The sequence below is a fragment of the Drosophila novamexicana genome, unplaced genomic scaffold (genome assembly GCF_003285875.2).
Source record: "Drosophila novamexicana strain 15010-1031.04,08,12 unplaced genomic scaffold, DnovRS2.1 tig00000644-arrow-pilon, whole genome shotgun sequence".
NCBI lineage: Eukaryota > Metazoa > Arthropoda > Insecta > Diptera > Drosophilidae > Drosophila > Drosophila novamexicana.
Window position 1 is genome coordinate 1,391,376 of NW_020824814.1, and position 27,448 is coordinate 1,418,823.

Consider the following 27,448-nt stretch of genomic DNA (forward strand, 5'->3'; position numbering starts at 1 on the left):
TTAGGGCTATTAAAGATGTTTTCTTGGCATTGTTTGGCTCTCGTTGGTCAAGTGACTAAGTGGGCCAAAGAAACGAATACGTATACGAATAGGTAAATGAATACGAATACACCAAGAACTGGCCACAACTGCTGCACTAATTAAAAAGTTGAGTGGCTGTCAGCGCGTTGTGGTTATGGCTTTTTTGGTGTCTTGATTTCAGCATTTGCGTGTATCTAATTGAATTAGACCCAAAGGTCAGGCCAAATGGGCTGGGAATTGAGCTGCCCGAAAAAAAAAAACTAAATAAAAATAAACCGGCTACAGTAGGCGACATATGTGGTAACAAATAGAGCTGGCAGCGTGACACGAGGTGCTACCAAATATGAATTAATATATATATATATATATATATATATATATATATATATATATATGCCAATATGTTTGTTAATAAATGTACAATGCTGTAATAATGTCAAAGACAAATCTCCTTAAACTTAAAGCTAAAAATGTTATTTAGCTCGAATTTCGATTTAAAAACGAACCGAAATCTGAGCCTGTTTTATTTATGATTGGGGGTAGATTGTAAGGAATGAAGGTTCAAATCAAAGCCGATGAGCCTGTTTCACAAGGCCAGCAACTATTTTTGACACTATAACTAAAATTTTAAAATCATGCGTTTCTTTAAATATCAATATTCGTGCCATATCGCATGACACGACACGTGCACAGCTCTAGCAAAAAGTAAAGCACAGAGCTGCGTAGAATTGCGTTGGCGGCAGCCAAAAATAGCAGCCAGGAAAAAAGTCATTGTGCCGTGGAATATTAGAAGAGGGAAATACGACTACACATTTTGTGGGCATTATATGCTAATGCGATATTTGCTGACTTCATTGTGGAACGTTCAGCTTCTGGTTAACTGGTAACTGGAGCGTGGTGCAGCAGTGGCTGCGACTGCGGCTCCTTGTATGGCACCGGGCCATGGTAATTGGGAGGCCGAGCCAAGAGGCGGCACAATTGGCAAGTCGAGTCGCAGACCAGCAGCCAGGCACAGGCACAGGCCAAGCCATTAGAAATGCTGTTGCGGCTGATTTATGGCTGGAATGGGGCCATAGCTTAGTGTTGGGTGTGGGTGGGTCTGGCTGGAGACAGGAACCAGCATAACTTCAAACAGCAGCAGCAGCAAAAAAAAGACTATGAAATTTGCTTAAGATCTTGGCCATGTTTTGACTGGCTGCCTTGACTGAACCACTTAGTCGCTCGGTTACGCCCAAATGGGTCACTAATGAGGCGTCGAGCTTGGGAAAATCTTGATGGCTCGATTGTCTGTGCCAATTCTAACGTAAAGAAGCGGCGGTGGTGCTTTGGCTATAAAATTGTGGCGCTTCTTCAGCTGGAGCCACAGTTCGACAAACAGCGCTCTTCAGTGTTCACCAAAATAAACAGAAAAGTATCTTCAAGATGTTCAAAATTGTGAGAAGCTCAAATACTATGGATACCCCCGTTCGGATAACTAACACGTGAATTCTCTTGCAGCTATTCGTGTTGTGCGCGGCTTGGTTGGCTCTCAGCCAGGCACGTCCCAGCTACCTGCCCAGCTATGAGACAATTGAGTATGCGCCCACGGTGCTGGGCTACGAGCATCTGGCGCTGCCCGCCGCCGTCTCCCATCAGAGCTCGACGGTGGTGCACGAGAAGCGTCCCTATTTGCGTCCCATCTACGAGCATCCACTCAAGACGTACCACCATCCGACCACATACACCTATGCCAGCAGCCCGCTGAGCTACGGCAGCGACTGGTACGAGCCCGGCTGGAATACGGCTGCGCTCAGCTATCCCAGCATCTACCTCAAGTGAAGCATCTACCTCTGCGATATGTTCCCTAATAAATAAGCTGGTTTGAAGGATTCAAATTCGATTGGTTTCTGGATTTTATTTACGTGGTGGGACACAAGTCAACATCGTAGTTTCATATCAAACTCTTTCGTTCTCGCTCTTACCAGGCGCTGGCTGCGTATGTCAGTGGTGCGTGGTGCAGCAGTGGTGCAGAGTATGCCAGCGGTGCGGAGTAGGCCAGTGGCGACACGCTCTTCACATAGGGCACATGGGCGGCATATGTGGCCGGCAGGGCCGAGTAGGTGGCCACCGGAGCAACCGCCGAGTAGGTGGCAACGGCGGGCGCAGCTGCCGCATAGGTGGTTACGGGCGCGGCATGCACCGTGGTCTTCACAACGGGCGCAACCACATCCTCAACGACGGGCGTGCTGTGCACCTGGGTGACACTCTGGTGTGAAACAGCGGTGGGCACACTCTTCACGACGGCGCCAATCTTGGCCAGAGCCGGCTCCTGCACATAGGCTGTGGGTGCGCTGTAGACGAGCGGTGCGGCAGCCAAATGGCCGGGACGAGCGGCAGCCACGGCGAGCAGAGCGGCGAGAACGAACTGTTGAAGTTGGATAAACGGTTAGGGCACCACTGGAACCACTGGAGGAAGACTAGCCAGCTATTTGCTCTTACCAATTTGAACATTTTGTAGAGCTGTTGTGTGGGATCTTTGACTTGTGTCGAAGGGTAGACTGTGCTAGTTGTTAAATTGTCGCTGGCTTTTATACTTGAACTTCACTTTCAAGGCGCACGCACACATTCACACGCACTCACGAGTGAATACAATGAGTACTCGCATTCGTACGTGCCTGAACGGATTCTTGTCTCGCATAAACCAGATTATTATTCGCGGCCAATTTCAGTTACGCACCACACCGCGCCGCACCGCACCACTTTGGTGGCTATTTTCGTAGCTGAAACCACAAGCCAAGCCGAGACCCAACCCACTCTTGTTTTCATTTACAAAGCGCGGCTCATTAGTCGCACGTCAACCCAGGCCCGGGCTTAAGTATTTGGCCCCGGCACGAGCTTTGAAATCTGCGTGCATTGGCATTTGATTACTTTGTAAACAGAACTCAAGACTTCCGGAAAATTCGTATGGCAATAGAACTTTTCGCTAACTCGACTGGACATCCATATGCGGCAAGTGCTTCTATAAAAGCAAGTGAAAAGCTTTCGTTCGACTACAGTTTGATTTCAGCCCAAGTCCGAGCATGAAGATTGTCATTGCCAGTCTGGTAAGGATTCGAAAACTTGCTTGCACCAACAATAAATAAGGACTCTTTCACATTATTCAGCTTGTGCACATGGTGTTGCTGTTGCCAGCCTGCGGTGCAGCCAGCTTAGGTGCGGTTCAACGAAAGGATTCCACGTTGGAACATGCAATCTATCGGCGCGACCTCATGCAAAAGATACAAGGCATACCCGATGCGCTCAGATCGATATTCGATACAAATGCTGACTATATCAAAAAACCCGTCCAGTTCTTGAGCTTTGGCAAAATCAAACTGGGCGATGACAAGAATAAATCCGATTGATAAGCATTAAAAAAGTTACTCTATTTGCTTGTAAAACAATAACAAAATATTATTTCAAATGAAACCCTCCTTTTTGGACCTGACTTTGATTAACAAATAATGAACCAAAATTTGAGCCGTAAATCAGCTTTTTAGCCTTTAAATATTCTAAAATAAATGTAGTATTATTTAGTTTAAAAAAAACACTTTCATCTGGATTCGAACTGGCTTTGTTAAATAAATAGAAAGTGCTTAAAAATTGAGAGAGCTGACTTTTGTGTAAAACTATTTTAAGTCTTCTTCTAGTTACAACTAATCATCAAAAAAAGGTTTTATATGCTGTATTAAAAACGAAAAGTATTTGTATGTTAACATAGTCAATAGTTTTTACAGTGTATTTTGTATATGGCCGCTTGTCACTTGGGACATTGAATAATAAGCCCTTGCAGCTGCAACATTCGCTGCACTTTCTGTTTTTTTTTTTTGCTCGAGTTGCAGGTTCATTGGCCACCGGCAACAGCGCGTGGCGCCATTGGCCTTGAACCTAGGCCGAGACCAAGGCACAACTATCACCAATCATATATACCCGGCTAATAATAACACAACTGGAAATCTAGATTTTCCACCTGAATGACGCATGACAGCTGGAGACTGTTAAATATTCTTAAGAATATTGACGTGGAGGTAATTTAATAAATCAAGTTTTCAGAAATACCAGCTAGTTTCTTCTTATGATTAAAATTAATATTATTATCATTATTATTTGTAGTATAAGAAAACAATCAAACTAACTAAATTTAAATAGCACTGTTTGAGACCTTCGGAAAAGACACACATAATACAGCCATAAACTAGCTTGGGAATCGATCCCGGATATTTGCTGGATTATATTTAAGTATATAGCTAGCTTAAAGCCATATTTTCGGAACAGTATCCTAGTTTAAAGAAAAATAACAGCGGCTTGTGAAATATATGTGAAAGCATTATAGCTAAGCTCGATAAGTCATAAATTTTCAGCCCAGATTTCGATATGTTAAATATTAAGAGTTACGAATAGCAATAGTATCTAGACAATGGAATAGCATGAACTGTTGTAGAATAATATAAAATGTATTTCAAATTTGAATCAATGCCAACTTTTAATATTTTGAAATCAAGCACATCCCATGAAACTAAGCAACCCTTTAGTGAAAGCTTTGGAACGGGTATGCTTGGATAAGCCAAAACATAGCCCCCACTTGTTTACAGCGCAGTTAGAGGCCATGCATAGCTGGCGGGTGAGGGCCGAGTTACGGGCAGAGCCTGACAGAGTAAATACCTTAGGGTCGAGGAACTGCAGCTAAGACAAACAAGGACTCTGGCAAAGCGGAAAAAAATAGTTAATACTCGATCGATATTCAAAGCAAAACATTTATTTATTCAAATTCGTATCACAAAGCCGTCCAACAAAATGCACGTCCCACTGCGCATCAATTGAGTGGAGCGGGTGGTTTCCTTTACCACACTCCTGTCGCGGTGTAGGTCAGCGGCGAGGCAGCGGCAATCTGAGCATAGCTGCTGTGCAACACTGGCGCGGCAGCAGCATATGTGCTGTGCAACACTGGCGCGGCAGCAGCATATGTGCTGTGCAACACTGGCGCGGCAGCAGCATAGGTGCTGTGCAACACTGGCGCGGCAGCTGCATAGCTAACGACAGGCGTTGACTTGACCACGGGCGCAACAACATCCTCGACGATATGAGCGGAGCTGTGCACCACCGACTGGCTCTGATGGGAGACAGATGTGGGCACACTCTTCACGATGGCGCCAACCTTGGCCAGCACTGGCTCCTGGACAATGGTGGCGGCCGGAGCGGAGGCGTAAACCACAGGCGACTCGTACAGATGACCGGGACGGGCAGCAGCTACGGCGAGCAGAGCAGACAATACCACCAACTTGAACATATTTGAGTTTTTGAGTTAAAAGTTTGGTCTGTATTGACTGAATGCGTGTTGTAGTAGCTTTGAGTTTCTAGCGAGAACTGCTTGTGGTCTGCCAACTGCAGGCGTCGTTTATATAGCAGCAGGCACAAAGCCCGCGACCTTCACTACGCACAACGACGAAATAAAAACCATATCAGATTCAATTCTCACACACATTCAATAAGCAATTAGCGTCGGTGGGCAGCTCAGCTCAACCTCAGCTCAACTCAGCTCGGCTCCAACAATTATTCGTTGACAAACCAAAAGCAAGAGTTGCTGCTGGCAACCAGTTTATTTTGGCCATTAGCCAAGTGCTCTGCTCTGGCCCTTTATTAGCCGCTGCCCTCAGCTGCATTACTTGCACTTTAAGTGCGTCTCTCGCTTAGTTCTTTCAGGGTCAGCACGTTTGGATTTCAATTTCAATTTCAGTCTCAATTTGAACTTCAGCTACGTGCGCCGCAAGACGTTCAGTTCAAGCAGCTACACCCTGTAGGCTTTGAGAATGTGAAAAAAGGGTATGCTATAATTTTCATTATTACAATAAATGCAATAAGTGCAGTTACAATTGCATCGACCTTTAGCTATTTCTGTATGAGGATTCGACTGTTTATTAAAACAAGAGAGAAAAGCCACCTATCTTCGGCAATCCCTAGACTTGCACAAGGTTTTGAGAGTAGTCAAGCTCATAAATGCTGACTTATGAAAATATAGATAAATAGACTTCGTATACAGGTATAGAAAAATATGACGTTGCGATCTTAACAAGATTGGGATGACAAATAGCTAGCGCAGTTTATATAGTAAATTCAGGGTTTGCCCAAGATATTTTGATAGAAAAATAGTTTTTCATTGAAGAACTTACCTTTCGACAAAACATATAATGGTTTTCCAGAGGCCTAAGGATGACAGCGTTGACCTCTAAACAATGTCGTCAAGAAATTTGGATAGAGAGCTCTTTTCGGGTCTCGAAAGGCTGCACCTGCTGCCCAAACCCCAATCACACGCACTTTATATATATCAGAGTTCTGATAACGCGCTTTGCTCGCTGTGATAAAATCCTTATAGGCAGTGATAAGTTTCTAATTATCTCTATAAGTGCCCTTATGCTGGTTCAACCACGGTTGATGGTTCAACGATTTTCACAGCTGGTAAAGCTTAGCTTCATTTAAAGTCAGTTTACGATGAGTTAAATAATCCTATTTAATGAATGGTGTATATAAAGCAGAGTTGCTTCATTTTTAAAATTGGATGCAATGGAATTCCTGGAATAAAAGGCAGAATTTGTCATTTGTATAAATGTTGATTATACCAAAGTCAGTAAAAATTGCATTTTAATAACATTCAATTGAAAGACATATTTTAGAAAGAAAAATAACGAATTTGATTCGCCTAGAGTTCATTTAAATCTGGCTGATTTTCCTACGCCAAATTCTGCATATAAGTCGCATATGACTTTAAAACTTTGTTAAAAAACGTATTCCTGTGATATCCGAATTTTAACTAAATGCAAATATATTCTGTTTAAGCGGCATACATTTTTAAGACGCCCAGCTTTGAGAAGGGCATAGCCTTCAATCTTCTATTCTTATGTATCAAATACTTACTTACTAGTGTTTACTAAATATTAAATATTAGGAGAAAGATAATAATAATTATTCCACCTACTCCGTCTTATCGATAAGTTCTGAGTATTTGGATTAAATGCAATCTCTAGCCTCCCGACCGACGCCCACTTCATTGCAAGTATTACGGAGAATTATGTTTATGAAATTATGGACTTTTATTTACATCAGTCAAAAGGGTCAAAAAAGAGAACAAAATGCAGAAAGGGTATAAAAAATCTCGAGCAGCTCCGCTCAGAGCCGCCCAATGATGATGAAACGGCGCCGAGTTGGAGGAGGCCTACCAGGAGGAGGCCCAGCCGTGAGAGGCCCACGAAGGCGACAGGTAGCTGGTGTGCAGAGCTGGAGCGGCATAGGTCTTGATGATGGGCGCCGCATAGGTCTTCACAACGGGTGCCAGAATCGGCTGCACAATGTGCGCCGAGCTGTGCACCTGGCTGATACTCTGATGCGACACCGACGTCGGTATGCTCTTCACAATGTGCCCCACACTGGCCAGCGCGGGCTCATGGATAATCGCTGGTGCAGCATAGCTAGTATGCAGCAGTGGACCTGCCTCCAGATAGCCTGGACGGGCAGCGGCCACAGCGAGCAGAGCAGACAACACCACCTGTGGGCGGACAGTTGGAGAATTGTTAATGGAGAAGGCGTGGCTAGCCAGGTAAGCGACTTGGACTTACCAATTTGAACATTTTTGCTAATCCTTGCGTTACTTAGCGCTAGCTATTTGCTATAGAAATGTACTGTAGGTCTGTGTTGACGCGTCGCCGTTGACTGTTGCTAGCTGCAAATCCGCGACAGCTTTTATACACAAAAGCTGCCAGACACACACACGCACACACACGCGAGATTTACATTCAAAATCCAAAAACTGCGCCAAAAGTGCAGAAAATACAATAATAATAATTTTAGCACAGACATCGTTAAGAAAAGCCTGAAAAACAGCGACGGCGACAGCGACCCACCCGAATGTTCGCTTGGACGGGCGATCGGCTGCTGCAGCTGATTCAACAACAACAACAACAACAACAACACCAATAACAATGCTTTCGTTTACAGTTTTTCCGACCAGCCCACTAACTTAAAAAAAAAAACCAGTCAAAAGCTGCCAGACGTCCGATTGCCCCCATCAGAGCGCAGTTGGCCAGTTGAGCACTTGGCCATTTGGTCGCCAGTTGGCCAGCTTTTGCCTCTGCCTCTGCCACTTGCAACACACCCAACAACAACAGCAACAACAACAACAGGCGCAACATTTTCGTGTCTGCTTTGTTGTCATTTTTCCTCAACCCAAAGTTGACCGTGAAAATTGTTATACTCGCTTACAACGCGAAGATGAAGCGTATTGGTAAACGAATTTCAGCTGGGTGTATATACTCATATATACTCTGTTAAAATATGTATTGGCCACGCCCAGTTAAAGCTGCAGGCACCACTATTGACCTGCTGTTAAGATCAAGCCCACAAAATTGTATGACTCTGTGAGCTAATCAAAAATGTAACAAATTTTCCTCCTCGCCTATTTCAAGCTCGTCTTAGACTTCGAGCGAGTATTGCGCAGTCGTTGACAGCCGAACAGCAACATGCTGAGTTGTCCATGCTTGTGTTTGTCAGTCTGGCGGCACGCACCACCGGCAACCACTACGCAATTGTCGCAGCCACGCAGCCACGCAACAGCCAACCGCCACAAGAAGTGGCTCAAGTTCAGTGCGTGGCGTTGGTCACTGCCAAATTGCCAAAGTTGGCAAAGTTGTTGTGCTTGTTGTTATGACTAGTTTTATTTTTTTTTGTGTTTGGGTTTGTTGTGTTTATTCCAGGCGAAGAAGAATTGTAAATAAAGTTTATTAACCATAGAGAAAGGCGTGTGTTGGACAATTTACTGGTTCGACTTGCTGGTCACGTAGAACTCGCAGAACTCTTCAGGCGGAGGGAGTGAAAAACAAGTAGTAAAAGTTGTCTTGGGGCAACGAATAGCTAATGCCCTTTAGGTCTATGACAAATGTATATATACAAATACAAATATATATATACAAATACATGTTTGAGCTAGAGCAAAAAGCAGCATATATGCTTAATTTTGTAAAGAGATAAGTTCACATAGGTAGATAAGTTCACACAGAACAATCAAATGGAATAGCAGGCATTTCATGCATTGTAGTCAAGTCAGACAGCATAACACCCGCTGGGCATACATAAGGCCCCTAGGGTATTAGAGACAAAAAAAAAAAACTGATTACATTCTTTTTTTTTGCATTAAAAGTGAACATTATTGTAAGCATATTGTAATTTCCTGTTATGTTAATCTGCGCCAGCCAAGACAATGTCTGCCCACATAGAATCCGCTCTTGTCAGATCTTTTGCTCCGCTTCTCTCTCTCTCTCTCCCTCTCTGTCTCCCTCTGTCTCTCTCTCGGCCGAGTTCCGCTTTTGTAAGAATTGTTGGCTCAGTTGCCATTCTACAAACTGCGAGCTGTCGCCGTTATGACCATTTGTCAGCTAATTTTTTTCTTCTGTGAGCGTGATTAATGAATACTGCAAACTGGCGACATAAGTATAATTCAGGCAGCTGCCCCGCCCCCCTTTTGCCACTGTCTCAAGTCTCTCTCTCTCTCTCTCTCTCTCGCTCTCTCTCATATTTGTTTACAAAAAATATTCTTTTTGCCTGCCAAAGTGCTTTTTAATAGATTTTGGATTTCTATTTTTGAGCCAGACTCACGACAATTGTTTTCTGGTTTCTCAACGAAATTCCTTTGGCCCGATATCCGGGCTATGCTCACACCAAAGGGTAATGTACGCCTTATGGCCAACCCACACACTCTCGACTTGTCTCTCTGGGTACCGGGTTCGGGCTGGACGGGACAGGGTCTTGTGACAGTTCTGGTTAGCTCGGCTCACCTGGCTTGCATAACAATGACAATATCTATAGATCGTTTAATCTGTGCTGTGTGCAACCTCTGGCTGGTTGTCTGGTTGCTTTTTAGCAAGTTGTTCCCCAACTGTTAGCCAACTTAATTTTGCTTTTAATTAAAGCCAAGTGGAGCAATTACAGTACTTAACCAGCGCTCAGTGCTGGGTCTACGTCAGCTTTGATCATTTTCAAATTAACTCGAGCTCGGAATGGTCCGTTTTCTCAGCTTTTTGTTTGTCATTTCGCTAGAGTTAATTGGCTCGAAGGTCGCTAAGTTTCTGCGAGAACCAACTTTTAGTTCAAGACCGACAAAATACGGAAATCGGTTCAAGATAACAAATTAATCGATACACGTGGAAGCCATCCTGTGTGTAAAGTTTATCTTAAATCTAACTGGTATTTAATTGAAGTTTAATTGAAATGATTACGAAATTAGAGAGAATACCTTATTAGAAGTATGCTCGACTATGGCATATCGTTTGAATAATTCTAAAGAAATCTAATTTTATAACTCTAGATCTTTACCTAATTTTCAGCATAGTTATAGAATAGAGTTGTGTGTCGCTTATGGAGACTATTTCTTGGTAATTATATGAAAATAATTAAGAGAGTTCTAGGGGGTAAGGCGAATATAAGTGAAACACTTCTGATCTGTGTATCAAATGGGAGTTGGTCAAGAAAAATACAATGAGGTTCCCTTTTAAATCGACGTATATATACAGACGGACAGAGATGAGTAAATCGATTTGATTTGTTCACTATCTATTTTCTTATTACAGGATTTGAACTAGCACCTGGGTTCATAGTTGTGCAAAGACAGGTTCATGAACCGAATCCTAGTTTTGATTATTTGTGAATAGGGAGTCTCCCATTCAGATAACCCATTGATAACCATTACTCATGTTGAAAAGGGTATATAGGTGTTCAGTATGAGGTACGGCAACAAGCTTTGGCATAACTGCTTAAAGCACAATCTCAAAAAAAAAGGCAACTATTGCATATGCAGGCAGAAAATAATGAATACACATATCTACTTAACTATCTATCAATCTTAGTGTCATATACATGTGTATGTACAAAAGTTTTTGGGTGCATGTAAATTGACCAAATTTTCAGCTTTATTCATGCTTTGTCCGAACATGAAAACTGCCGCCCCACAGCAACAATACAAATGGGAGCCTGTCCTGCCACAGTTCACTCAGGTGTCAGTCAGTCAGTCGGTCGTTCAGTCGGTTAGTTAGTTATTTGGGCACTCGGGCAGCCGGCGCCAGGCACGAGTTAGCCAAAGTCTGGCAAAGAGTTTGGCAGATTGCGCAAAACAAAAAAAGCGCGGAAAAAAATCTATGAGAAATGCTTTTTGGGGGGTTTCAGTTAAATAGATAGATATATATAATTTTCAGGTCTGCAGCTGCGCGTTTTTTAGTGGGTTGTTCGTTTAGAGATAATATGAAAAGCGCATTGGAAAATGTATGCCATTCGAGTGGCTTGTTCAAGCATTTCGATACGTAATTGCATTAACACGCAGCGTTTAGTGGGGACAACGCGACGTATGCTTAATAAAGCGGCACCAGCAGCAGGTGGCCAAAATGGGCAAAGATTTGTGGCAAATCGTGTTGCTGTCGCAGTTGTTGTTGTTGTTGTGATTATTTCTGCTAAGGTCAGTTGAGTGTCCATCAACGACATTTTTAGCTGGTCAGCGGATGTGTGTGCAAAGTTATTTCCATAGCAATAACATTGAAATTACTTTTGGGCTCACACGGCGTATGCGCAATGTTGAGCATAGAGTTTATAGCAGGCGCCCAGACTAACCCACTAACCCAAAGCGAATGGCTTGCAACATGTTGCCAATAAGTCCAGTTTTCGTTTTAGAGAGTGCAACATTTCCTGGTGCAGATAAGACAAATTCGTTGCATTTGTTAAGTTTCGGGCGTGTTCGCTCTGTGGGTCAAGCCAATTGATCAGACATTCAGCTGGCCAAACCAAAGCAAATTGTTGTGCAAATATTTTCATATTCAATTGCTCGCCGCCTGATTAATCGAAGCCAAAAGATAGCCGTCAGCGAGTGCCTCCATTTGGCATTTGGCGTCGAGCTGCTGCACTTGTCGCCTGTCAATTGCAGCGCGACATTCTAATGAGCTTCCCCCCTTCCCCGCCAGTTGAGCACCTTGAATGTCGCGTTCGTGAACTTTTTGTTTGCTTTGTGTAGCTCCAGTTTCTAGACTTAAATATCATAGCCAAATGCAGGCATACCTCTTCAATCCTAACCACGACACATGACGTTGAGGGTACAGGCTGCGAGTCTGCCACTTGTTGCCACATTTTTATTCACCAGCAGCGAGTCTTATAATTGTGACGAAATATGGGCAATGCATAGAAGAAGACATCTTTAACTCCATATATTATTGATAAGTATGCTAGGATCGAGTCTCTTAGTTTTAAATCTTGAATAGGTCAGCTGGATTGAGTCCTTTAATCATATATCTTAACCAAGCTTAACAATTATGAGCTTCAAAGTTCTCCTAAAATATGAAGCAAGTTTTATCAACATTCATCTACCATATCGTAATCAATCGGCCAAGGAATTAGTTTCCATACGATTAACTCTTTTATTTGCTGGAGTTTCTCAAATCAAACAAATTACTCTCAACAAATAAACATATTCTGATCAATATCATTTCTTAACAGACCACGATTTTATATATTATGCATGACTCTTTATGGATTCTCATCGTCATATGTCTGCCAGGGTATCTAATCTTCGACTACCCTTTGGGAATTGTTTCTTGTTAGACAAAGTTCAGCTAGTTTTTGCAGCATATTGAAAAATTCTCAGCCTAAATATAAAGATAACAAGAATTGCAACTAATTTCCACGCCAGCAAATCGGATGGAAAATAATGCACAATTCAATTGGCGAGTGTGAATTTCCGCTGCAAGTGCAAAAAGAAGCCAAAAAATGAAAAATAAATAAAAAAATAAAACAATTTGAAAAAAAAAAACCAACAACAATTTGGCTGGCTGGTCAAGGTCGTTGCAGGCAAATGTAACACTGGCATAAATTATGCTTGCCAGTTGCCAGTTGCCACCATGTGTTGCAAGCCAATTCGACAACAACAGCAACAGCAACAACAACAACAACAACAGCAACAATTACAAGTTGCTGCCATTAGTAACGGTATATACGATGAACTAAAGGCACAAATTGCGGCGACATAAGCAGAGGCAAAGGCAAAGGCAAACGCTTTGGCAATTACCAATGGCAACATTTGTGCCCAGACGACAACAACAACAGCAACAACAACAACAATCGCTGGAAAAATCTTTGACACGCTTGATTGAGCCATAGCCGAAGTGTTGGGCATGGTTAACACTGATTGAAGATACCAAACAAACAGCTAAGGATAAACGTGAGCTAGGATAGATCCAACAACAGGGTTTCTGATGAGAAAGTTAAATTCTAAGAATTGAATGCCAGAATTATTGGCTCAAGAACTGCAAAAGCGAAAAGAACACTGAGCAGCATGATATGATATTTAAAATCATTAGAAATTCATTTCAGCAAAATTGTAGAATTCTTATAAAAGTTTTCTTTTTGGTCACAAAATACAGATCTTATCTAAAGCTATAAGCAATAAGTTAATAAAATAAATGATAGGAATCTTTGTAGGTATGAACATAAAAATAAATTTAAATTCAAAGATAAAAGAGCTTTAATTCTAATTCAAATATGAAAGAGCTTTGATAGAGGAAATATAAACAAATTCAAAGATAAAAGAGTTTTAATAGAGACAATATAAAAACTTTGAACAATGGATATCCGCACATAATTGAATTTCAACAAAATAATAAATTAGAATTTGTTCTGAGAAGACGCACTTCAAGCTCCCGTCAGGAGATCAAAACAGGAATGTATGCAGAGTTTTCCGATAGTTAACTAATTAAAGAATTATAATGCTAGATTATGCGATTCTAATGCCTAAGTATATAGGGCTTCGCTGTGTCCATAATGGGCGGATACAATCCACAAACCCACCAAAAATGCGCATACTTCACTTAAATGTCATGTAAATTAATCGAGAATTTTGGCTTACAAAGCGATTACTCTGAGAGTGTTAAACATTAAGCTTCTCCAGCTACATAGACTCTTTTCAATTTATGGTAGACGAGAAATAAGATGAAATCATCCGGAATTTACCTAGCTCTAAAGTTTCGTATGCATATCTAATACACAAGCATTTATTTATAGGCTGCAAATTTTAGAGTCGAATGTTAAATTATTTAAGACATACTTAATGAACAAGCCCGATCTCGAATTGTAAGCAGGGTATTAAAATATATTGAAATTTATAAAAATAAAAGTCTCCTTGTTAATAATAACTCACAAATATCGCTGTTAGTATCAGCTGCCTTCCATTCATGCTGCTTGTAGGCCAGTGTAAGCGAAGCGATAATCAAAAGCGAGGCAATTACAGCGTCTGCTGCAACGGCAACTGCAAACTGCAACTGCAACTGCAACAGCCACTGCGGATGCAAGTGGCAAACGTTGTTAATGCCGGCAGCGCGGATATGGCAAAGTGGCAAAGTAGACGGTGTTGCTGAGTAAGGGGAGTGGGAGGTGGGGGGGTGTTGCAAACAGAAAACGTTGCATTGAAATCGCGACAAACAATGAGAGCATCTGCAGCTGTTGGAACTGTCGAGCGTCGAGGCAGCTGCTACTGCTGCTGCTGCAGCCAATGGCAACTGATGCAAGACGGCAAGTGTATAAAAGCCACCGCGTGGTGTCACGGTGGCATCAGTTGCACGCTGCAAGTCATCGAGCACCCCACCACTGACTCACACACACACACACACACAAGGATATTCCACACACACATCATGCTGAAATTGGTAAGGATAACCCTCAAGCTGCCCAAGTAGTTCCCTTAACTACTGCCATCCTTTCCAGTTGTTGTCGCTGCTGCTGCTGTGCGCCCTGGCCGCTGCACGGCCTGGATATCTGCATGGCCACCACCACCATTATCCGGAGTATCCGCTGTTGGCCGCACACCACCACCACATCGAGCCGCTGCATGTGGCCAAGATTGTGCATGTGCCCGCTGCCGTGTCGCATCAGAGCTCGACGGTGGTGCACAGCGTGCCGCATCACATTATCAAGCCGGTGGTGTTGCCCACTGTGGTGAAGACTTTGGTGCATCCACCCATCATCAAGACCTACCATCCGGCGCCCATTATCAAGGCCTATCCCTACGATCCCTTCCACTTTCATCATCATCATCACGATTTCCATGATTATCACCTGCACTAGGCAACCACCTGCGCGCTCTCTTACCCTATAAACCACCCACCCAGCCGCCTTTAACACTCGATCTTGCCTGCTGCTGCCTGAATGTGTATGAATGTGTGTGCAAATTGTTGTCCAGCAACTCGATAAATGTATAAAGAAATTTTAATAAAAATTTTAAACTAAATGAATTAAATAATTTTTGTGGTCATTCATTTCACTAGAGAAATTTATCGGACGTTGCTCTGACGCTGATAAATGCAAGATTTGAGCCAGCAACCTCTCGCTTATTGGTCCGAACCTCAGCCATGCGCAAGCTAGTGACGTCTTTGCAATGCATACTTAAATGGAATCGTTATTTATATCTTTTTCAGACGAAGTTTGGGCTGCGCGTTGATCGCAAATCAGTTCGTCAGTCTTTATATTTATATTGTCAGCTGTTATGTGTATTGATTTTTGCATGTTATTTGTTTTTATCGAAGATATTTGTGGCTTGTCTTGCATTTGATTGCGGGTAATTGATAGCCCCCTCATAAATGCCTGACTGGAGATGCTGACGTCAAGCAGACAAACATAACTGGAGACCGATTACCTTTCCACCCGCAGCTCCTTAAACAATACCTTAGCAAGCATAAACAATTGAACTGGTTTTTGTTTTAGCCGGAAAGTAAGCCTATAGCACATCTCTCTTGGCCTGTCTCCACCACACAATTCATAATAATAGCCGCAGTGCAAGTTACTTGTCTGAAGTAGAGATGGAAGACTATCAAGTTTTTTTCAAGACGATACGAACACGAATCACAAGAAAAAGTGAAATATGCCAATAAATACAATAATTTTCGAACCCCTAAGAGAGCATTCCAATAGTCATAATCATATATCTAGATATAAAAACTCCTAATCCAGTCTCCAAATAATAATTAATCGCATACGTGTGAATTTAAAAATTCCATCCGAAGCTGTGAAATAAAGGCGGAAACGACCTTTTATTTATTTACTCTACGATTCACTTCAAAATCATTTGCAAAGTGATTTCAGAAAATCGAAAGTAATTGGTCTCTCATATAAAATTGAACCAAAGCAGACCAAATGTGAAAGCTTAACTGGACACGTGCTCATCTCCAGCCCTTGGAGGGCGGTGAATAATAGGCTAAGCCTAAGCGACTAAGTGACATAATTAACATGTAATCAGGGAGTTATCATACGACACCAGTGGCAGACAACGTGAATGGTTGTTGGGTTGGTTGTTGGGTTGGTTCCCAAGCTTATGACAGACACACTTTGCCGACAGCACGTGTGTGCGAGTGTGTGTGGCAACAAATGCTGTTTCTGTGTTATGCAAATGAGTGCATTAGCAAAACGAGTGCAGAGTGCCACAAATGGTGCTAAAGATAGATACATATGTATATAGATATGGTATAGTTCATCGAGGAGCATACGCTCTTATGAAACGCTGAGCTCTTGTGTACCAGCTCTCTTGTGCACAGTTTCAAGTTCATATTTATGTGTGCTCGTCTCCTTTGAAATTTACACAACTGTTTGCATAAGCTGCAAAGCATATGCAAATCGCATGCCAATTAAATCAAACCAATTGCGGACGGAGCACTCGTGAATCAATTGCCGTATTCGTTCAAATGGCAACCTGTCCGCCCCATAAGTCTAAGCAAATCATCAGCATTTAGTTAATTTGCGCTAATTAGTTGAGTCGAGTCTGTGACGACAGCTCGCAAACTGACTCAAGTAAAAAAAGGGGCGGCTAAAGACTTAAGCGCCGATGAGCTTATCATTTCCTAGCTCAATCAATTAAAATCAAATCAACAAGTTTTTTCGCACGCTTTAACCCTGAACTGTGTTTTAACCACAACGAATATTTCAGGGCGAGCAAAATGAAGAGGTGAAAAGGCGGGGTTAAGGGCAGACTAACCAACTGTCACCTATTAACTGACTACTTGCATACCCTGTAACTAAAGAAGATAAGAGTAGGTACGTTATCGAGATCTGAAACTCAACAACTACTTAAGAAGTTTCGTATGTGAACTCTATATGTCACTTTTAATTATTATTTAATTCAACTGACCGATATGAGATTTAAATATCCAGTATCCAACTCTTGATCTTCATAAACTTATTGATCTCGAGAACTAAACTATCTAGACAGAGCAAGTTGGGTATGTGAACAGATATTTCATCGAACTCGAGAACTATTCTAGGTATGCTTAGCAAATTTGGTATGTGGCCTCTATTTGCCAATATAAATTACAGTTAATATAAACAACAGAGCGATCTCGGGTATATAAAACCTTTTCCAACTTTCTGTATATACAAACTCATTCAATCTCGAAAACTTTAACAGCTAGAGCTAGCAAATTTGGTATGTGGATGACATAATGAATTCCAGTTTATCTTAATGATAAGTCCAAATATGAACAATATTAACTGCAAGACAACATTTTCGTGTTGGTTTAGTTCCCGGTTTGAACCAGCTTTGGATTTAAAATTTCGCTATCCCAGATTAAAATCGATTAGGGTTCGATTCGAAACCGATTTACAGCCTTCATGACAATAATTACAACATTTTGCTTTATTGCCTTGCAAACTTAATGATTCTGGGGAGCACCCAAACTAAATGCATGATGTGCAAACGTTTCAATATTACACAAGACAAACTGAGACACAATTGTCTAACAAAGTGTCCACATTAATCAACCATTGCCAACAGCTTTGGCTTAATTTATGCGAGCCAAAAGTGCAAAGAGCAGGCCGCAAATACACAAACTGATACACACACACACACACACCTACCCTCGGGCTGTCTTTCTTTGCCATATGATTAAGAGTGGAGCACTTTGTATAATGTGTGTGTCTACCTGTTGATTTGTTTTCGTATGCGCTCAGGTGTGCGCGGAGGTGCGGAACGCATGCAACAAAATCAAGCATACGACGCGTTGCACGAGTGGAGGTGGGCATGTCCATAACCTGTTAACGTGTTCGAAGCGAACCCAAGTCAAGCAAAACCTGAACGTAAGCCGAGAACGAGAACGAGAACAAGAACCTGCCCCCGGAAGGGTTTTCAAGCTTTCCACTGCAATGCATCAAGTGTGTCGCGTGTGGCTCGAATCTGTGTGTTTGTTGCCAGGCCAAATGGGGTGACAACTGCCGAGGCGTTGACACACACATACACACATACACACACACACACACACACACACACTCACACACACATAGACAACAGTATACACTCGACTGATGCACTGCTGTTGTGTTTTGCAATATTCCGTATAAATAGGCAAGTGTTCAATGCAATTCTATGTCAAATCGTTTCCAACTATCGACACAATAAAATGTTCAAGCTGGTAAGTAAATAGTTCTCGATAAGATCCTTAGATCCCAGTTCTAATTATTTCGCTTTGACAGTGCGTATTCGTTGCTCTGCTGAGCCTGGCGGCTGCTGCCCCCGCTCCAGCACCTGTGCCGGCGCCCGCACCCTCCGGCCTCTGGGGACCCACCGTGGTTGGACCCAGCATTTGGGGACCCACAGTTGTTGGACCACATGTCGTGGCAGCAGCTCCAGTCGCTATTGCACCACGTGTCGTTCAAGTTGTGCCCGGCGCTGTGTCCCATGTGTCTGTCAGTCAGCTGCATCCCTCGCCCGTCCTGGTGAAGAGCATATGGTAAAAGCTGTCTTCAAGTTGAGACACAGACGCACACACACGCCGACACACACCCGCACACACACGCGCTGAACACACGTAGCCACTGGCTAATCCCACTTCTGACATTGTTTAACCAGCTGAAATTTCACGTGCCCTGTTTACGAAACAACAGCAACAACAAAAATCACAAAAAAAAAATGTTTAAGATGATAATAAATAAAATGTCCTTACAAAAAATAATTCCTATAGCGAGAGAATTTAAAGTCTTTTGATTTTCTTAACGAGCCAAAAAGTATGCAATATTTATTCTAAACGAATGCACAGGCTGGTATAAGACGGCTGCTGCAAGACAGCCAATCAAATCTGCCTACATAGCCAGTACCTGGATTGTATAAGACTGCTAGTATAAGACTGCGAATGACTGCATCTATGACTGCTTATGTATAAGATAGCGACTGACTTTTATAAGACAACAGCTGTATAAGACAGCAAATCAAATCTGTGTAGACAGCAAATGGATCGACTTTATAAGACTGTTAGTATAAGAAGAATGCTGCTGTATAAGTTAGAATATGCAATTTCTTATATATATAAACATCTATGCCACTTATTAATACCCTTTCTTAATGCTCTTTTACATGAAATGAAAAATTTTATTAAAACAAAATCATAAATTTCCTATCACAATCAATAGCTGATGTTCTCATTCAGGCTAATCGCCATCTAATGATGCAGAGTATAAGCCAAAGGAGCTGTGTGCACCACAGACTTGATCAACGGAGCGGAGTGGACAACGGGCACCACAGGAGCAGCATGGTACACAGGAGCGGCATGGACAGCCACAGCTGGAGCGGAATGAACAGCCACAGCTGGAGCGGAATGGATGGTGGTCTTCAGAACTGGAGCTACGACATGTTGGACGACAGGCTTGCTGTGCACCTGGGTGATGCTCTGGTGGGAGACAGCCGAGGGTGCGCTGTGCACCACAGTGCCCACCTTGGCCAGAACGGGCTCGTGCAGCACATGATGGGTCTCAATGAGGCCGGCGCTGGCGGAGGCGAACAGCAGAGCAACAATAGCTACCTGTAGTCAGAACAAACGTAGATCTTTAATAATAATTCATCTTCATCCCAACAAAGTTAACCTACGTATTTGAACATTTTGGGTTTTTGTGTTTGCAGCTTGGACTTGACTGGAGGAGCTTTGAACCGTGACTGATGATATTTTTGGAGTCTGTAGTCGTGTTTATATACAACGCGTCGTGTTTAGTCGGCAATGGGGAAGTGAACACACAAAAGCCCAAAAGGCAAACAAAGCTTTAACCTTCACTACGACTCAGCAATAACCCCACAACCAAAGCAAGTCGAATCCCGAAGCCAAGCCCGAAGCCAACTAGTTTGAATGCGATCGTGTCTGTAATTATTTCCGACTACTGCAACGCACGATTCAAACGCAGCCGCGACTGCTGTCTTATCAAAGTTCAGGTGAGTCAAGGTGAACGACCTGTTGTCGATATCGCCTGCATACGAGCCCTTAGCCAACAGCCAGGCTCCTATAAAAGCGTTTCGCGCAGAACCCAACAGCATCAGTTAACAACCTCAGCTTCTGCGTAAGACAACAAATTGTCCAAATACACAAAACTCAAAATGTTCAAATTCGTAAGTGCTAACTGAACATGGATGTCGGAATTATATTTAAAGATCTACGTTTCTTCTGACTACAGGTAGCTATTGTCGCTCTGCTGTTCGCCTCCGCCAGCGCCGGCCTCATTGAGACCCATCATGTACTGCACGAGCCCGTTCTGGCCAAGGTGGGCACTGTGGTGCACAGCGCACCCTCGGCTGTCTCCCACCAGAGCATCACCCAGGTGCACAGCAAGCCTGTCGTCCAACATGTCGTAGCTCCAGTTCTGAAGACCACCATCCATTCCGCTCCAGCTGTGGCTGTCCATTCCGCTCCAGCTGTGGCTGTCCATGCCGCTCCTGTGTACCATGCTGCTCCTGTGGTGCCCGTTGTCCACTCCGCGCCTTTGATCAAGTCTGTGGTGCACACAGCTCCTTTGGCCTACACTCTGCACCATTAAAAGCCAACGCGTTATGTTATTCTCATAAAGTTACAAAAAAAAATTAAATAAAACATACTAAAAGTATTATTGAAACATAAATTATGATATTTTTTTATTATTATAGAAGAAAAGAATATCAAAAGACTTAAAAGCTGAAAAGTCAAAGAAAAGGGTGAAATGAAAGAGTGAGAGATGGAGAAAGCGAGTGAGAGATTGATTTTTCTGAGCTGTGCCCATATTATTTCGGAATTTTAAAATAACTTCTAATATATATTTATTTATATTACAAAAAAACAAACAAAATACCAACAACTATGCAAAGCTAACAATATTTTCAACCTGAGCTAACTGGCGCCTTGTAAACATGACTCCAATGGGTTGGGCTAAGAGTCTGCAAGATATCCAAATCCCAAGACAAAGTCTCATTGTGTTGGCTGCACAGTCTGTTGGGATGCACCAGCTCCACCCTGGAGCCAAACACAGCTTGTCTATGCAACCATCGAGCCTCTCCAGTTGAGCTCACAAGCGCCAGGCAGGCGACAAACGCCAAAGAGTAGAGTAACTGTCATGTGGAAAGGGTATTTAATATTCAGTAGAGTATTCTCGAACTCGGGCTTACCGCTCTGTGCATGTTGTGCGGGTCAATTGAATTGGATTTAGTCTTAGTTTGAATTGGCTGCCACCGAACTCCAGTAAGAACTCATGCCACATTGAGGCCTAAGAGTCGTTTATATAGCCCAAGTGCCAAAAGCCGGCAAATGATTTGGCCCAAATTATTAAACGACAAATTATCAAATGACAACAAATGACAATCTGGCAATTAGTTATGCTGGATTAACCGAAGGCCTAAAGACTACAATTGGGAGACTGAATGGTCAACTGGTTCGCTCAAACGGCAATTAGGGTTTGTAGGTAAGTCTTCCAGCTGGAGATACGTTATATAAATATGGCTAGAGAAACAGCAAATGCGAATTAGAAAGGTCTACAAGTGAATACAAAATGCAAACATTGAGGTACTCTTGATATTTAAGGACTCCAAGGAATATCTAAGCATTAACTAGATGTCCCTTTGCTGTCGACAAAAGTACTTTTAGTTATGGTATCTTGTCAAGGAGATAAGGTTTTGCAATCCAAGCGTCTTTATCACAATCCGCTGATGAGAAAACCAGAAGGATCTTGAAATACTTAGCTAAACACACAACATGCGCTGCCTGGTGTTTGAAAACACATTTTTTTATTACCATATGTATAAAACAAGAAACATTAGCCTCGATGTCAGATGAAATAATGGCTATGAGGTCTTTCGACTATGTTTAAGAGATTCAGTCATCTGATTCCGACTAACTTAAAGGCTGATTGAATGACTGATTGATTGATCATTAACGAACAGTCAAAATCGTGTGATAGCTAGGAAACTGTATTTTGAAAAATAGTGAAAATTTCCTCACGCAAAGGACCAAAAAATGAGGAGAAAGAAACGGCCTGTATAGAGATAGACCGCAGGATGCTCACCACCTGTTCAGGTCTCTCTGAACCGCGCTCCAAGTAATCAATTGCATTGCTTGAAACCTGGCAGAAAGCCACCGTCAATCCACAGCCGACAGTAGACGGCAGACGAGTTCAACTGCAGTTACCACAACACAAATTAGGATTTACGGCGAAGCTGAAGAGCGGCAACTCTTGTAAAGTCTTCGCGTATTTCATTTTCGAAAACAAATTATTGTTTTTACTGAGATGTTTATCTTAAGTACGTGTAACTGTCACGGCGCGCGGTGAGACATTACAAGACATATATATATATATATATAAAAAAAAAAAAACAAATCTTGTCAAAAAATTGTGGGTTAAGTACGCGTGGGGCTTGTCTCGTCCGTAGCTTAACCTTGACATAGGGCCCGAGACGGAGCTCCTCAAGTGGGCACTTAACGGCGGCAGCTGCACTTGGTAGTGCTTTTTTTTTATGGCTCCTACGGCAACAACAACATGTGTGCGTCTTGATTTTGGGTTTGGCCATGAATCAGAGACACAAAAACAACAATCAACAATAACAATCAACATCAACTGGATCTGTGAGCGACCACGTTTACGCGGCTGTCGATGTTGCAATTTTGCTTTAATTTGAATGCTGCAGCTCCAATTGCAATATATATAATTTATTTCGTATTGTTTGTGTGTGCTCCCCCTGCCTCCATCCCCCACTCAACGAAAGGTAAGGCAGCATCTTTCAGGTGTGTTCTGGTTTTTACAGAAATTGGGTCGCACTGAAAACTGGGTCAAGCTGTAGTTTTGATAAACCTTTTTCAAAGGGGATTACAATTACGTGCTGAGCGAATGAAATCTAGAAATTACAATGTTATTGCATAACTATTCCCGAAGTTATAGATTATTAAGAAACAATGGATTGAAAATATATATATAAAAGGTTGTGGCCTTCGGCGAAGTCATTATAACATCCATCTGATAATCGAACCCGGAACTTGGCTGTTCCGTTGCCTTAATGACTCCATCAATTAGGCAATTTATCTATAAAGCTCGGCCAGGCTTAGGTGTCTATTTTTGTGGTTTTTATAAAACAAATATACTGTGAAAAAGTTTGATGAGTTTCCTCATGATTTCTCCATATCAACTCTTTCATTTACTATTTTATAAATTAGTACAAATCTTTCATAAGAATATCGTCATTACAGTGTTTATAAGAACAATTTTAAGTTTTCATTTTTTAATTATCAATCAGTGAATTGATCTTAATCCATTTTATCTACATGATCGTGTGTGATTAAGAGATACCGGAAGCAGGTTTAAAGGTTTAGTCATTGAATCATTGGATCCCATCCGAACTATGGCAGCTTCGCTTAATCGCGATCGAGAAGTCGATTAAAATTTATCTTTCTTTTAGTTCCCACATACCTAGATACAAAATCCTTTATGTGATTTTGAAAGATTCTTGATTAATAATCAGTTACAGTTTCATACTTATCAACTCAACTGTAGAGAGAAGATAAAAATTGATCAATGGTCTAACTATTTTGATGAGCTCTCAATAATTATCTTATATGTAGGTCTATAATCTTCCATTAGCTTTTATGGCTATCAATTTAAAAGCGTCCAGTAGAGTAATATCCTTAAACAATTATATAAACATTACTACTGCGTTTCAAAATGTATTTCCGCAAAATAAAGGCTATTCAAGCGTTAAGCTGTAAGCTTTTCAGTCAACTCTTCCAATTACTCTTTTATAAGAGCTGTTCGCCAGAGTTTTTATTTGTTTTAATTCCTGGCACACATACGTTACGACACATTCATTACATTTGTGCAGCTTTCACAAGAAGTTCACCTTTTATTCTTCTGTATTGTTTCTTATCGAACATGCTGATTTCGCAAGAGGCTCGACTTCTGGCAGATATCCTGCCGCATCTGATGGCAAACTATTGATTGCGTCAGCACCATAACTCAATTGTTGCAACCACACACACACACCCCCCACACACCCCCCACACACCCCCCACACACCCCCACACACACCCACACGCGCATGCACACTCAAATGCAACTGTCAATGCAAAAGTGAGAGATTGTAACTTAATTAGGTCGCCGCAGAAATGCGGAGACTGGCAAATGCCAGTGCAGATGGCATTGCAGCATAAGATAAAAACGAAATGTCAGCAATGCAATAAAGATTAACGCAGACGCAGGATAATCAAGCCGACTACCCACACACTCACCCACCCACACCCTCACACACATATACCTCACAATTTGTGTAAGCGCACCCACATCTAAGGCCAATTACGAGTCGCATGGGAGCTGAGCTGATGCTGATTCAATTGTCAGCTGGTGCGCAGCAACAATAAGTACAAGTACAATAAGCAAGTACTTAGCTTCCTCTTACACAAACACGCACACCCACACAGCTAAAGCGCTTTACAATGGCAGACCTAGGTCAATTCATGAACTTCCCATTGGACTTGGCTGAAGCTTAGAAGCTGGCCGCACTCGAACCGGTTGGCGGCTCAAGTTCAAGCCCAACCAAGTCAAAACCAGAATTGAAATTACCAAAAACAAAATAATGATAATAATAGCCAACAACTGTCAATCTTTGTATAAAAGCAGTCGTTCAATGCCCCAAACAGCAGCAGTTGTAATCGACTCACAAATCAAACAGCACTAACTCCCTCAAAATGTTCAAATTCGTAAGTGCAGCCGAGTCAAGTGCCAAATGTGCTGTCTATAAATCCTTGCCTCTATCCTTGCAGATTGCCTTCTTTGCCTGCGTTACTGCCGCCGCGGCCGCACCCGGACTGCTCGGTGCCACACACACCATTGTCCAGCCCGCTGTGCTCACCAAGACCGCCTATGTGGACCACAGCGCCTCCTCGGCCATCACCCATCAGAGCAATGTGAACCTGGTGCGTAAGGTGCCTGTTGTGCCCGTCGTCCAGACCTACCATGCCGCGCCTGTGGTGCATGCCGCGCCCGTTGTGCACACTCCCCTCGTCCATGCCGCACCCGTTGTCCACACCTATGCTGCTGCCCCGGTGGTGCACTCTGTGCCCGTAGTGCACTCGGCTCCACTGCTCAAGACTGTGGTCAGCGCTCCAGTCGCCTACACTGCCATCCACAAGTAAATAGTTAAACGTTCCCAAGAACTTACGAATAGTTCAGCAATATACAAAACAATAAACCACAGATTTTTGCCTCGAAACTTTAATTGTTTTTCAATTTAGGTGGAAAAGTATCCAAAAGTAAAGGATATTTAATATAGAATATAAATATTTAAATATCAATTTTGGTTGAGATTGAGACTCAATATACACACTTTATCAGATCAGATACGGCTCATATAAGCTGTTAGATACAGTTTTACAATTTCCTCGCCTTTTTACAGGGCAAAAAAATTTATTTAGTCAAATAAAGTTTCTTTCTGGAAAACCACAATTTAGAGAAGTCTTTAGAGAAATGCAGTTCCAAATTAATATCAAGCTGGACGATTCTAATTTTCAAATACAACAGATACAGTTTTATAACACTATATAGCTCCAGCAAGTCTTTTGCAACACTATAATTAGCCTGATTTAGACAGCTGTCAAAAATGTGTAAGCATAGGAAATGTCTTCTATTTGTGTGAAGTCTTTTGTTCCAAGTGCCTAGCTCATTAAATTGTAAATGCTTAGAAAACTTAGAGAAAAGTAACGTGACCAAAAAATGTGCATCAAACAAAATAGATGAGAACTAATTGAACTGAAATAGAATACCTGGAAAATAAATTCAATGACGGTGCATAGAATAAAGTAGAATGGCATCGAGACTTTGACGAAATTGATTTCAATAGAACACAATTTTGATAGAATCATTTGTCATATTTTAATTAAATATAGCGAAAACCTTTAGAATCGAACAAGCTTTCGTCGAACAACTTGAACAAACAGAATAAATGGGAAATATATACTAATAGTTATTTATGCATAACATACCTCGGTAGAATTTCATTTTGGAATGACGCATTTGTTTGACGTTTAATTAACATAAGTCCCTCGATGGCCTGGGAAATCAATAGAAATAAATATATTATATGAGAACTCTATTAAATATATTACGAATATATATGTAATCAGGAAATGGTAATATACTAATTTTATAAATTAAATAAATTGGCAATACAATATTTTAATTCGTTCAATATTCACAATTTATTCAAATAATCAACAATTCCACAAAATCACAAAAAAACTGATATTCTTAGTGGTGGTAGACGTGAGCAACGGGGGCAACAGCTACGTGTTTCACCACCGGCACCACTGGAGTTGCGATAGTCTTGAGGACTGGGCTGACGATGGTCTTCTGGTGGATCTGTGTGTGGCTCTGGTGGGAGACGGCATGGGGCACAGTCTTGACAACGGACACTGGAGCCACATAGGTCTGGTGGTGCACAACGGGAGCCACATGCTTGACAACGGGCACCACCGGAGCCACATGGCTGACCACTGGCACTACGGGCGCCACATGTTTGACGACAGGCACAACGGGAGCCACATGCTTGACGACGGGCGTGATGACCGCCTGGTTGTGGAACTGCGTGAAGCTCTGATGGGAGGTGGCAACGGGTGCACTGTGAACCACAGCGCCCACCTTGGCGACAACTGGTGCAGCCACCACATGATGCTCCTCGACAAAACCAGGCGCAGCTGCGGCAATGGTGGCCAGGGCACAGATGGCAATCTATTTTTTGAAATCAGGAATAATAAGTTTCCTTTGAAGATTCCTTTTCAGCTACTTACAAAGCGGAACATTTTCAAAATTGGGTTTTTTAAGTTTACTCGGAATGAAGCTAACGAATGACTGTTGCTGTTGAGGCACCTGGTCCGGCCTTTTATATCGTAAAAATGTTTGCCAAAATGTCCTTCAAGCACACACAAACAAACCAAGGCAAACAAAAAAGCAAACACAAAACAAATTTGCAAACTTGTTTTAAGCAAATTATTATTAATATATTTTTTTTCGCGGGTTCAACATTGAACTTGAACTGGGCACTAGACAAACGGGAGTCTATGGTTAGCACAGCTCAAGTTTCGCTCATTTTAGG

General features: G+C 42.2%; 10 protein-coding genes across 10 annotated transcripts; 5 read left to right on the plus strand and 5 right to left on the minus strand.

The window, feature by feature from the left end:
• The first annotated feature begins 634 nt into the window (after window positions 1-634).
• On the plus strand, window positions 635-1,862 carry LOC115762858. Its single transcript, XM_030705234.1, has 2 exons — window positions 635-1,455; window positions 1,519-1,862. Exons 1-2 carry the CDS (start codon window positions 1,444-1,446, stop codon window positions 1,837-1,839), a joined length of 333 nt encoding a protein of 110 aa, XP_030561094.1. The 5' UTR covers window positions 635-1,443; the 3' UTR covers window positions 1,840-1,862.
• A 44-nt stretch (window positions 1,863-1,906) lies between these two features.
• LOC115762847 (larval/pupal cuticle protein H1C) lies at window positions 1,907-2,599 on the minus strand. Its single transcript, XM_030705223.1, has 2 exons — window positions 2,500-2,599; window positions 1,907-2,425 (listed from the first exon to the last, which is right to left on the minus strand). The coding sequence occupies exons 1-2, from the start codon at window positions 2,509-2,511 to the stop codon at window positions 1,979-1,981; spliced, it is 459 nt and encodes a 152-aa protein (XP_030561083.1). The 5' UTR covers window positions 2,512-2,599; the 3' UTR covers window positions 1,907-1,978.
• Window positions 2,600-4,793: 2,194 nt separating this feature from the next.
• Window positions 4,794-5,479, minus strand: LOC115762848 (pupal cuticle protein G1A-like). The gene has a single exon (XM_030705224.1). The coding sequence runs from the start codon at window positions 5,324-5,326 to the stop codon at window positions 4,880-4,882; it is 447 nt and encodes a 148-aa protein (XP_030561084.1). The 5' UTR covers window positions 5,327-5,479; the 3' UTR covers window positions 4,794-4,879.
• A 1,658-nt stretch (window positions 5,480-7,137) lies between these two features.
• Window positions 7,138-7,713, minus strand: LOC115762857 (retinin). Its single transcript, XM_030705233.1, has 2 exons — window positions 7,647-7,713; window positions 7,138-7,576 (listed from the first exon to the last, which is right to left on the minus strand). The coding sequence occupies exons 1-2, from the start codon at window positions 7,656-7,658 to the stop codon at window positions 7,247-7,249; spliced, it is 342 nt and encodes a 113-aa protein (XP_030561093.1). The 5' UTR covers window positions 7,659-7,713; the 3' UTR covers window positions 7,138-7,246.
• Window positions 7,714-14,687: 6,974 nt separating this feature from the next.
• LOC115762852 (histidine-rich glycoprotein) lies at window positions 14,688-15,174 on the plus strand. Its single transcript, XM_030705228.1, has 2 exons — window positions 14,688-14,756; window positions 14,815-15,174. Exons 1-2 carry the CDS (start codon window positions 14,745-14,747, stop codon window positions 15,172-15,174), a joined length of 372 nt encoding a protein of 123 aa, XP_030561088.1. The 5' UTR covers window positions 14,688-14,744.
• Window positions 15,175-18,483: 3,309 nt separating this feature from the next.
• Window positions 18,484-18,989, plus strand: LOC115762859 (neuropeptide-like 3). The gene is made up of 2 exons (XM_030705235.1): window positions 18,484-18,503; window positions 18,565-18,989. The coding sequence occupies exons 1-2, from the start codon at window positions 18,492-18,494 to the stop codon at window positions 18,823-18,825; spliced, it is 273 nt and encodes a 90-aa protein (XP_030561095.1). The 5' UTR covers window positions 18,484-18,491; the 3' UTR covers window positions 18,826-18,989.
• Window positions 18,990-19,526: 537 nt separating this feature from the next.
• LOC115762855 (retinin-like) lies at window positions 19,527-19,963 on the minus strand. Its single transcript, XM_030705230.1, has 2 exons — window positions 19,952-19,963; window positions 19,527-19,886 (listed from the first exon to the last, which is right to left on the minus strand). Exons 1-2 carry the CDS (start codon window positions 19,961-19,963, stop codon window positions 19,527-19,529), a joined length of 372 nt encoding a protein of 123 aa, XP_030561090.1.
• Window positions 19,964-20,449: 486 nt separating this feature from the next.
• On the plus strand, window positions 20,450-20,886 carry LOC115762856 (retinin-like). Its single transcript, XM_030705231.1, has 2 exons — window positions 20,450-20,461; window positions 20,527-20,886. The coding sequence occupies exons 1-2, from the start codon at window positions 20,450-20,452 to the stop codon at window positions 20,884-20,886; spliced, it is 372 nt and encodes a 123-aa protein (XP_030561091.1).
• A 4,160-nt stretch (window positions 20,887-25,046) lies between these two features.
• Window positions 25,047-25,493, plus strand: LOC115762854 (A-kinase anchor protein 14). The gene is made up of 2 exons (XM_030705229.1): window positions 25,047-25,058; window positions 25,122-25,493. The coding sequence occupies exons 1-2, from the start codon at window positions 25,047-25,049 to the stop codon at window positions 25,491-25,493; spliced, it is 384 nt and encodes a 127-aa protein (XP_030561089.1).
• Window positions 25,494-26,555: 1,062 nt separating this feature from the next.
• On the minus strand, window positions 26,556-27,198 carry LOC115762846 (larval/pupal cuticle protein H1C). The gene is made up of 2 exons (XM_030705222.1): window positions 27,144-27,198; window positions 26,556-27,084 (listed from the first exon to the last, which is right to left on the minus strand). The coding sequence occupies exons 1-2, from the start codon at window positions 27,153-27,155 to the stop codon at window positions 26,605-26,607; spliced, it is 492 nt and encodes a 163-aa protein (XP_030561082.1). The 5' UTR covers window positions 27,156-27,198; the 3' UTR covers window positions 26,556-26,604.
• Window positions 27,199-27,448: the final 250 nt, after the last annotated feature.

Excerpts from the sequence above, each read along its gene's own strand:
- LOC115762848 (XM_030705224.1), bottom strand. The coding sequence starts at position 5,326 with ATGTTCAAGTTGGTGGTATTGTCTGCTCTGCTCGCCGTAGCTGCTGCC.